This window comes from Symphalangus syndactylus, chromosome 17 (assembly GCF_028878055.3).
Source record: "Symphalangus syndactylus isolate Jambi chromosome 17, NHGRI_mSymSyn1-v2.1_pri, whole genome shotgun sequence".
In the NCBI taxonomy this organism is placed as follows: domain Eukaryota; kingdom Metazoa; phylum Chordata; class Mammalia; order Primates; family Hylobatidae; genus Symphalangus; species Symphalangus syndactylus.
In genome coordinates, this window is record NC_072439.2 from 20,480,206 (window position 1) to 20,491,294 (window position 11,089).

The following is an 11,089-nucleotide window of genomic DNA, read 5'->3' on the forward strand; positions in this document are numbered from 1 at the left end:
GGTCTTGCTGTCTTCCCCCAAGGGCCCTGTGGGGGTGAGGACCTGGTCTTATTTGTTTCCTATTTCTTGCGTAAAACCTATAGCCTGGCTCAGAGCAGGTGCTGAAAAATGCTTGTAAGATGGATGGGAAGGATGGAAGGATCTGGTAGGGAGACTTGCATGTGCCTATTTATATTTCAGGACATGTTTGGTGTTTTTTTTTTGAGACGGAGTCTTGCTCTGTCGCCCGCCTTGGCCTCCCAAAGTGTTGGGATTACAGGTATGAGCCACCTCGCATGGCCCAGGACATGTTTTTCCAGGACTCAGTGCTGGAACTCACGACCAAATTGTCACCAAATTTTGGCATTTTGGCTTTTAAAATCATCTATGTACTGATGACACCTGTATTAGTTATCTATTACTGCATAGCAAATTGCCCCAGATCTTAGCAGCTTTGTAGGTGAGTCGGTGCCAGGGAAGCAGTGTAGCTTGGTGCTTGGAGGACAGGCTCAGGAGTCACACCGACCTGGATTCAAATCCCAGTTCCAGCTGGCCACTGTGGTTTATGCCTATAATCCCAGTGCTTTGGGAGGCCAAGCCGGAAGGATCACTTGAACCTAAGAGTTTGAGACCAGCTTGGGCAATATAGCAAGACTCTGTCTCTACAAAAAATTAAAAAATTAGCCAGGTGTGGTATGCACCTGTAGTCTCAGCTACAGGCTGAAGTAGGAGGATCGCTTGAGCCCAGGAAGTGGAGGTAGCAGTGAACAATGATCATGCCACTATATGCCAGCCTGGGTAACCAAGTGAGATTCTGTCAAAAGAAAGAAAGAAAGAAAGAAATCTCAGTTTCCTCCCTGACTCAGTGCACAGCCTTAAGCAAGTGTATCACTTTCGTTATTCAGAAACATTGCCTCAGGTGGGATACCTGCCCCACAGGATCATCATAAGACCTGAATAAACCCAGGGTGTGGCACACAGTTGGTGCCTGGTAGATATTAACCACTTTCACCTGCCCGTGTCTCTGGTTCTGTGGTAGTTGGTCAGGAAGTATCTTAGTAAATGAAGAAATAAGTATAGAGTAGGGTGTGTGGGGTGTTGAAGCCCAAGGATGGCTTAAGGGCAGGACCTGAGGATGGGGAGGAGAGGTGGTCCAGGGAGAGGTGTGGATGGGGATTCGTCTGGTGTCCTACTGCATGCCAAGTCCCGCACTGGATGCTAGGATACCCTGGTGGGGCTGCAGACGACAGATGATAAACACATAGCCATATAATACAGTGTTAGGTGGTGACAGCTGCTCCAAAGTAAATTAAAGGGAAGACACTGACAGGGAGTGGGGCACTTGGTGCCATTTTAAATAAAGTCATCAGAATAGACTCCCTGGGGAGCCAGCATGTGCACAGAGACCTGGATGAAGTGCGGAGAGGGACATTCCAGGCAGAGACAAAGGTCCTAAGACGGGACTGTGTGTGATGGATTCGGGGAGCAGCCAGGAGGCTGATGGGGCTGGAGCTGAGAGCCGTGGGGGTGAGGGTGTCTGAGAGTGGCCGAGGGTAGCAGCTTGCAACAGGAAGCCACGGAGAGTCCTGAGCACAGGAAAGGCATGGCCTCTGACTCTTTCTAACACTCTCTCTGGCTGCTGTGTTGAGAGGAGACTGGGCGGGGGGTGAGGAGAGGCCACAGGGAAGACCCCGGGCACATGGTGGAGGTGGGGGAAGGCCGTGGTGAGGGCACAGTTTGGGGTTTGGGGCGGGCAGGGCTGCAGGGCCCCGATGGCTGGTCCAGCCCCTTGTGTGCCCGCCCAGGCTCCCCGTTCCGGGATGAGATCACACTGGCCATCCTGCAGCTTCAGGAGAACAACCGGCTGGAGATCCTGAAGCGCAAGTGGTGGGAGGGGAGCCGGTGCCCCAAGGAGGAGGACCATCGAGCTAAAGGTCAGCTCCCGCGTGTGGTGTCCCCTTCCCACAGCCCCCTCCCAGCCCCCCTCCCACACAACCCCGACTCCGTGGCTCCCCAACTCCCTTCGCCCCCCAGGTTTGGGCATGGAGAACATTGGTGGCATTTTTGTCGTGCTCATCTGTGGCCTCATCATTGCTGTCTTCGTGGCGGTCATGGAATTCATATGGTCCACACGGAGGTCAGCAGAGTCCGAGGAGGTGAGGAGGCTGGGGGCGGGGGTGGGCAGGAACAGGGACCCCCAGGGGCTGAGGTGTGTGAAGATTGTGGCATTGGGAGCCATACCTGGAGGGTGGTGGGGATCGCGAGAAGGGGGCGGAGGAATGCAGGAGGTGGGGAAGTAAGAGAGCTGATGGGGCCAGAGAATCAGCGTGTGAGGAAGAACAGGAGGGAAAGTAGGCACAGGGAGCGATGAGGATGCAGGGAGAGGAGGTGAGGGACAGGATGTGGGGAGCCACAGAGGCAGAAAAGCAAGAAGAAATAAGAAGAGAAACAGGGCCAAGTGCAGTGGCTCACACCTGTAATCCCAGCACTTTGGGAGGCCAAGGTGGGCGGATCACCCGAGGTCAGGAGTTCAAGATCAGCCTGGCCAACATGGTGAAACCCCATCTTTACTAAAAATACAAAAATTAGCTGGGCGTGGTGGTGCACGCCTGTAATCCCAGCTACTCGGGAGGCTGAGATGGGAGGATAGCTTGAACTCGGGAGGTGGAGATTGCATTAAGCTGAGATCGCACCACTGCACTCCAGCCTGGGTGACAGAGGGCACCGGAAGAGGACACAGCCCTGGACTGGTCCCACACTGTGTTCAGGAGGGCTGCTTCTGTGTGCCTGGGGGCCGCCCAGCCACACCCCTGCATTTCCAGACCCATTCGTGCTCTTGCACCCCTGGACTGCTGGTTCCCTGCTTCCCCTCTCTCTGTCAGCCTCTAGCCCTTCCTCCCCACATCCAGTGGCTGGCCTTACATCTACTCCCCAGACCTCGGCTCTGCATCCAGCTGCCTGCCAGTGTTCTGCACTTGGCCCAAGGACTCCTCTGAAGGAGCCATCCATGCTGCTAGTAAAGGTGCCCTCCACCTGTGCCCAGGTTGCCTTCCCAAGGACATCCCTCCAGCAAGTCTGTCCTTTCCTCCTGCAGCATCAGTTGTCCTCTCTTTATTGGATTCAGGCCACCAGCATACAAATATGCTGTCGTTTCTCCAGTCTTAAAGAAACCCTCTCCTGACCTCACTTTCCCTCCCAGCCACCGCCCACTTTCTCCCCTTCTCTTTACAGCCTTGGCAGTGGTGGAGGGTCTCCCTGATGCTTCCAGTTTCTTCTTTCCTCCCATTTCCTCTTGCCCCCACTCTAGTCTGGCATCTGTCCCTGCCACTCCACCAAAGCCACTCTTGTCACCAGCAACTTCCATGTCTGAAATCCCCGGTCTCAGGCCTCATCTATATGAGGTAGCAATGGGCTTTGGCACAGCCAGTCACTCTCAATCCTCAAAGCCTCTTCTTCCTCTTCTCCCACCTCTCCGGTCACTCCTTCCCAGGCTCCCTCGTTGGGTTCCTCTTTCTCCCCAGGCTCTGTTTGTTGTGGGGCTCCAGGGCTCGGTCCTTAGACTGCTTCTCTTCTCGGTCTTTCTCCACTCCTACAGTGATCCCACCAGCCAAATGGCTCTTAAGACCCCCTATGTGCTGGTGACTCTTGTGTTAGTTATCTATACTATCACAACAAATGACCTTAACAGCTTTTAAAAAGCCAGCTTCCATTGGTTCACAGTTTCTGTGGGTCCAGAGCCTGGGAGCAGCTTAGCTGGATGTTTCTGGCTGCCATGGGTCTCTGATGAGGTCATAGTCATGTCTTTTGGCCAGACTGCTGTGGTCTGAAGGCTCAACAAAGGGTGGAGGGTTCCGTTCTAAGATGGCTCACTGTCCCAAATGTCCCCATGGGATTTTAGTTTCTGGAGGTGGCCAAGTGACAACATGGAGAGACCAATTTCATTGAAAGATGATTTTTGCCCAGGTGTGGTGGCTCACGCCTGTAATCCAAGCACTTTGGGAGGCTGAGAAGGGCAGATCACGTGAGGCCAGGAGTTCAAGACCAGCATGGCCAACATGGTGAAACCCTGTCTCTACTGAAAACACAAACATTAGCCAGCCGTGGTGGTGCACATCTGTAGTCCCAACTACTCAGGAGGCTGAGACAGGAGAATTACTTGAATCCGGGAGGTGGAGGTTGCAGTGAGCCAAGATTGCACCACTGCCCTCCAGCCTGGGTGACAGAGTGAGACTGTCTCAAAAAGAAACAGAAAGAAAAATGATTTTTATTCCTTAACATTTCCCAGGAGAAGGGGAGACAGCTTACGATTGACCAGTTTGGATAATGTCAGTGGACTCTGGGCTATAGGGGCTGTCGCTACTTATCTGGTACCTGGCTCTGGGTTGATTTAGGCAAGGAAGAATATTGGCTTGGTATGTGAGAGTTAGGTAAAGGGGAAGGTTGGGGGTATAGACTCGGGATTGGTTGGTTTGCACATGAAAGGCAGCTGAGCCCTCTGCTATCTCTAAGGCTTGGCTAGTTCTGAGAGGGGTAGTCTCTCCCCAGCCTGCAAGATGTTTAAGTGTCAAAACATCCTAAGACACAGAAAATAAAAAACATGATGAATACACTCACATGGCAGTTGGCAGGAGGCCTCAGTTCCTCAAACAAGGACCTCTCCAAGGACTGCTTGAGTGTCCTCACACCATGGCAGCTGAGATCCCCCAGGGCAAGTGATCAGAGAGAGCAAGGCGGAAGCAGAATGTGCAATGGCCAAGCCTTATTCTGTTGGTCACACAGACCAGCTCTGATACAGTGTCAGAGGGGATTACACGGGCATGGACGCGGGAGGTGGGATCTTGAAGGCTGCCTGCCTTAACCCACAAATATGTGCCTCCCCTGAAGCCAAGGTCTGCAACTTCAGCTCCACACTTGGTATCTCCACTTGGATATCTGATAGGTGTGCACGTGATGCAATGTGTCCAACATTGGGCTTCTGTCCACCTGTGAGGCAATTTGGTCCTTCCAGTTGCTCAGGCCAAAATATTGGAGTTTTCTTTCACTATTCTCTCTCTTCCATGCCCCGTATCTGATCTCTTAGCAGATCCTATTGGCTGCACCTTCAGAATATGTCCAGAATCCAGCCCCTTCTCAGGTCGCTCTGGTCCAGCCACCCCCATCTCCTGCTGGGTTATTGTCATAGCTTCCTCCATGGGCTCCCTGCTCTTGCTTTGGCCTCCCTACAGTCTGTTCTCAACACAGCTCCAGAGCAATCCTATGAAAACACAGCACTCCTCTACCTACAGCTCTCCAATGATTCCCGTCTGACTCTTCCATTCTGATTTTCAAAATGAAAGCCAAAAATCCTTCCAGTGGTTTATGGGCCTTACCAGAGCTGGCCGCCACTGCTCCTTTGACCTCATTTCCCTGTCTTCCCTGTGCACGCCACACTCCAGCCACGCTGACCTGCTTGCAGTGCCTCAGACGTGCCAAGTCACTCCCACCTGGGCACTTCGGCCCTGCCCGGTTATCTGTCCAGCACGCTGGCCTCCCAGATCTCCGCGTGGCTCACCCTGTCTTTATTTAAGGATCCTTCTCTCAGTGAGGTCTTCCTTGACTGTCCTGTCTCAGAATTCATTGTCACTCCCTACCCATACACCTTAGGCCTCTTCTCGATTTTCTTTCTTTCCAAAGCACTCACCACGCCTAACACACTACATACATGTCTGTTATCTCCTGTCTCTGCACACTTGAGCATAACCTCCACGAGGGCTGGGACTTCTGTCTGTTTCCTTCTTTGCCATATCCCCAGTGCCCAGAACAGTTCCGGGCACACAGCAGGCCACAGGTAAATATGCCTTGCAATAATGAACGCATAGATGAAGGGCAGAGGATGGGAAATCAGGAGGGAAGAACTGGAGAAAATTTAGAGACAGTAAAAAGACCAGAGGAAAGAGAGGAGCTTAGGTGGAAGGTGAAGGGCAGATTGAGGAACAAATGCAGAGAAGAATGGAGACATTGAAGATAAGTGGGGAGAGGTGGAGAGGGGAGGCAGAAAACACGGGAAAGATAAAGGGAAGAGAAGTGGGAAGGGAAGCGAGGGCAGAAGGAAGAAAGACCCAGGCGAGGAGAGGAGGAGGAGGAGTGGGATGTGGAGAGGGACTGGGGGAGGCGGGAGGCGGACTGTGCCGGGACGGTGACCGCCAGCGCCGCCCCCAGGTGTCGGTGTGCCAGGAGATGCTGCAGGAGCTGCGCCACGCCGTTTCTTGCCGCAAGACGTCGCGTTCCCGCCGGCGCCGACGCCCGGGCGGCCCGAGCCGGGCCCTGCTGTCACTGCGTGCGGTCCGCGAGATGCGCCTCAGCAACGGCAAGCTCTACTCGGCCGGCGCGGGCGGGGATGCGGCCGGCGCGCACGGGGGCCCGCAGCGCCTCCTGGACGACCCGGGGCCCCCCAGCGGAGCCCGACCCGCCGCCCCCACCCCCTGCACCCACGTGCGCGTCTGCCAGGAGTGCCGGCGCATCCAGGCGCTGCGGGCCTCGGGGGCTGGCGCGCCTCCGCGTGGCCTGGGCGCCCCCGCCGAAGCCACCAGCCCGCCCCGGCCGCGACCTGGCCCCGCCGGCCCCCGGGAGCTGGCGGAGCACGAGTGACTACGGGCGGGGCTGTGCGGGCGCCCGGACTGACCGCAGGGACGGGGCCCGCCCCAGGCCCCAGCAGTCTCCGCTCCCGCAGCGGGCGCGGGACAGGACTTGTGCGCCGGCGCCCCGGACGCCGCGATTTTGCCTTTGGTTCCCGGTGAAGTCCGAGGCCCGGCTCTGGAGCCCGCCTGCGCCCCCCAGTGGACTCGCGAGAGGGTGCTGCGGGCGAGAAGGGCGCAGGAACCGAGGACTCCAGGGGCTGGGGACTTCGGGGGCCGCTCTGGGAAGCGGAAAGCAGTCAGCGGAGAGGACCCCATTCTGGGACTGCTCAGGCTCCCCAAGGCTTGACGCAGCCCCCCACGCTTCTGGAGGTGGGGAGGGCCTCTGGACAGATGGGTGTCCCCTGGTGCCCCTCCACTCTTCTTTTCCTCTCTTTTTTGGGGGGAGAAACCTCGGAATTTCTATGAGACCTCCCCCAGGGAGGGGGTCAGTTGGGCCCTCATCCCTCCCCTTGCCACATCTCAGCCCCTGTTGGAATAAAAAAAAGAACAAAACCCCAGAACTGGGGATACCATCTCTCATTTCCTGGGGGTGTGAGGGCTTTGGAGGCTTGGGTCCCCGGGGCACCTGCTGAGAACCAGAGTGAGCCTCGATGGTTACTTCCGTGTTCTCTCCACCCTCAGCCCTGCCCACAGGCTGCAGGCCAGCCCGGGTCCCAGCAGCTGGCCCCTCTCCACTGACCTTCTCTCAGGACAGAGGGAGGCTGCAACAGAGACCCTGAGACAGATGGAGAGATGCAGGGATCTGGAGACGCGGAGACACCGGAAGCGGAGACACAGAAAGACAGAAAGCAGATGGGGGTGGGGGAGGGGAGGGCCAGTGAGCTGTTGAGTGTGGCCGTGCCTGGGGTGGCGAGTGTGTGCCTGGGCCGGGGTGTTTCAGTGACGTTGTGATCGTGTGTGCACGCATCCGCGAGGCCATCTTCAACTGTCTGTGACTGTGACCCCGTGTTTCTGTTGAAAATGTACCCCCCCAGTCCCCAAGAGAGGAAGTGAGGAATCCTAGTAGACTGGGGGTGGGCGGGCGGGCAGGAGTGGGAGAGGCTGAAGGGCTGATGGCGCAGGAGAAAGGTGGGTCCGCCTTCTGTCCCCGCCCTCCCTCGCCCCGCTGGAGGTTTCTGTGGAAACTGCAGCTGAGGAAGGACGAGTGAAGGTCACACAGCAAGAGTCAAAACGAGGCCGAGCAGAAAGGGAGAGATGGAGGGATGGCGAGAGACAGAGATGGGGAGAGACAACGAAGGGGGCAGAGTGGGCGGGAGGAGGATGGGAAGAGAGAGCTAGAGGACACAGAGCCGGCGAGACAGGGAGAAAGGCTGGGTGAGGTGAGAGAAGACTGGAGAAAGAATAGAGGGCTGAGACCAGAGGTGAAGTGGGAGGCTAAGAGACACCCGGAGTTGGGGTGAGAGACAGGAAGCCATAAAAAACTAAATGGAGCTTGGAGGGGGCTGGAACGGAGAGGAAAGCCTGACTGGAAGGGTCCTAGAGAGAGCGAGGCTGGGCCCGTCCCCGGGCGGCGGCCCAGGGCTTGGGAGCTGTCCGTTCAGCACCCAGTTGGCCAGCCTGAGCCCAGCGCGCCCGACTTCCCTCCAGGGCCCGCCTGCCCTGCGTAGTCCCGGCAGGCTGGCCACACCCTGGGAGACCCCTCCCCGCACACAGCGACCCCCGTCGCCACCCTTCCCCTTCTGCGTCTCAGACCCTGGTTGAGTGCCCCTCGGACAGGTGTGGGGGCGGGCACCAGCCTCTCTCTGTTGTCTTGCATCTCTGTCTCCACGTCTCTTACTCCAATCAATGTCTCTGCCCTTGGGCTGGACTCTCTGTCGAGGTGACTAGAACATGATTACAGACATTTCTGGTTTCTCCCCCTTCTCTGTCCCAATGCCTCGAGGCCAATTCCCTCTGGGGTCTTCCCCATTTCTGAGTCCCCGGTCCCCTACCAGGTTTCTGCTCAGAGTCTCCCCCTGGCCTTTATCTCTGAGTCTCCCTAGTTTACCAAGCCTGTCTCTGCCTGGCTGTCTACATCCCTCTGTCTCTGTCACCTTCACTGAACTCTTCCGTTGCTCTGTCTCCGTGTTCTCATCTCTGCGTCTGCCAATCTCTCTCTCTGTCTTTTTCAATCTGTCTGTATCTGCCTCTCTCTGGTTCTGGGCTGCCTGTCTGTTTTTCCCCCTGTGTCTCTCCTTCCGCCTCTCACATCTAGCTCCCCTATCCCCCTTTATCCCTGTGACCTTCCCAGGTCTTTCCCTCTCACCGTCCCCCCACTTCTGCAAAGCCTCACCGGGAGCACGATGCACAGTCATCAGTCTCATCAGGCTCGTGCCTGAGGAGAGAGTGCATGAGAGGGGACGTGAGCTTGTGTCTGAGGTGGGATGGGAAGGGTTCGAGGCCTCCCCCGGCCCAGCTGGAGAGCAAGAGCAGACAGAGCCTAGAATCTCCTGGAATCCAGGCCTCCCCCACCTCCCCAGGCTTCTCCATCTCCCCAATCCCATTCTCGATGGTCCAGGCCCATGCCTCTAGGCCAAGGTGTCAAGAGAAGGAAAGGAGGATATGTTGATAGGTTCTTCCTCCCCCAGGAAGAGGGCAGAGTTGGGGAGGGGGCATCTGGGGGCGAGGCATCTGGGTTAAAAGACCGTGGCTCCTCCCCCTTTCCCAGTCTCCATGGCAACAGCCCAGTCTGCAGGCCCAACCTCCTTTGCTGCAGAAGCAGCCTCCCTGTTACCATGGCAACAGAGGACAGCGAGAAAGATGGGGACGGGTCAGAGGACAGGATTGGGATGGGGCTCTGGGCACTGGGGAAAGCCTCCATTCACTCTCTGGCCCTGTCTCTTCCCATATGCTGTGGCTCTGAATCTCTGTTTCTGTGCCTCTCTCTGGCCTTCAGCCTTTCACACATTTCCCTGCACCAGGTCCTCGACCTTCACCCACCCACCCTCATACACCAAGCTCACTCCCTGTCCCTTGCCTGTGTCCCCCACATCTCCTATCCCACAGGTGGAGAGGATACCCACATTCTGAGAAAGCTACAAGGTCAAATGCTGTCTGTCTCTCTCTCTCTCTTCCACTGCTACCATCCCCAGGGACAGTCTGGGGTGTTCCTCATAGAATAAAGTGGTGTTGGAGTGAGTGGGGAGACCTCAACTTCTTGGGCTCCAGTGGGGTGGCTGATGGGGTGTTGTGTGTTGGCAGCAGGCCTGGGGTGTGGGTGCCGGCTGTGCGTCTGTGTGTGTAGATATACTGTGACGAGGTCTGTGTGTCATGTGGGTGAGGGCATTGGGGTATGTTTGGAGGTGCAACAAAGATGTCTGCGATAGCGCTGCAATAACGTGATGTGTGTATGTGTGGGAGGTGTGTGGGTGTCGCGTGACTTGTGTTTGAATTATTGTGCTATGTGTAAGTGTGTGCACCTTTTTGTCTCATTCACAGCACTGGCAACTTTGCACCGTGGGCCGTTGCTCATGCCCAGACACACTGGGGAGCAGTGTGTGTGAGGATGTGTGCGACACTGTGGGATCATGCAACTATGTCCACAAAGGCTGATGTAGTGTGTCTGGAGGCAGTGTGGCCTGTGCGTGTGTGATGGTGCTGAGTGCAGGTGTGTGTTGGTTTATGGGTTGCACGATGTGGGTTTCCATGTGAGATGGTGGGAGGTCAGGTGTGGTAGAGTGTGTGATGTGTGAGTCTGTGGTTTTTCTGAGTGTCCGTGTTAGTCTGCACAGCACTTTGTGGCTGTGATTGTGATTCTCTTGTGATGTGATGGGTGTGTAAGGTGTGTGCCCTATGTGTGTTTCACTCCTATATGTTTGAGACTCTGTGTGTGATGGGGTGGTGGTGTGTGTGTGAGGGTACATGCTGGCGTGTGGTGGAATATGAGTGCAACCCTGTGGTGTGTGCGTGTCCCCAGCATCTGGGCTATCAGTGTGATGGTCCTGTGTAACTGTGACGCTGGGCATTTTCTGGGCCCCCTGGGGCCGTCCTCCACCGTGTTGTGTCTCCCGTGTACCCTGTGTGGTTGTGGCTCATTGGATAGCTCAGGCGTAGTGGGGGGGGCACCCACAGTGAGGGAATCTCAGGGCTCCTCCCCCCAGCACCCCTCCTCAATTGCAGGGCCTTTCTTGCTCTCGTGTTCCCCTCCAACTTCCCCTCCTACAGGGCCCTCTCCCTGAACAGCACTACCCCCCACCGTCTCCAGGGGCCCTGGTGCCACACTGCAGTGATTCACCGGGCTTTCCTCCCACCCCGTGTCACTACCCGCCCCCCTCCCCCAGCGTACCCTTCTCGGTGGTGGCACACCCCCACAATGAGGATTTCCGGGGTTCTCTTTCCCTGAGCGCCCCTCCTTGGAGGCCCTACTACATATTGAGGGGTCTCCAAGTCCCCTGTTGCGGGGGTCTCTGGGAATACCCCCACCCCCGCAGCGCTCCCCCTTGGCGGCCGCGCCG

At 56.7% G+C, this 11,089-nt stretch overlaps 1 protein-coding gene across 2 annotated transcripts in view; it reads left to right on the plus strand.

Annotated features, from left to right (window-relative positions):
* GRIK5 (glutamate ionotropic receptor kainate type subunit 5) overlaps nucleotides 1-7,156 on the plus strand; it is a 74,666-nt gene extending 67,510 nt beyond the window's left edge. For both annotated transcript variants that reach the window (XM_055250308.2, XM_063620897.1), the window contains 3 exons: nucleotides 1,785-1,913; nucleotides 2,014-2,135; nucleotides 6,178-7,156. In XM_055250308.2, coding sequence (XP_055106283.1) covers nucleotides 1,785-1,913; nucleotides 2,014-2,135; nucleotides 6,178-6,606 — 680 coding nt within the window. In that variant the 3' untranslated portion in view covers nucleotides 6,607-7,156. The remainder of the gene's footprint in view (nucleotides 1-1,784; nucleotides 1,914-2,013; nucleotides 2,136-6,177) is intronic.
* Nucleotides 7,157-11,089: the final 3,933 nt, after the last annotated feature.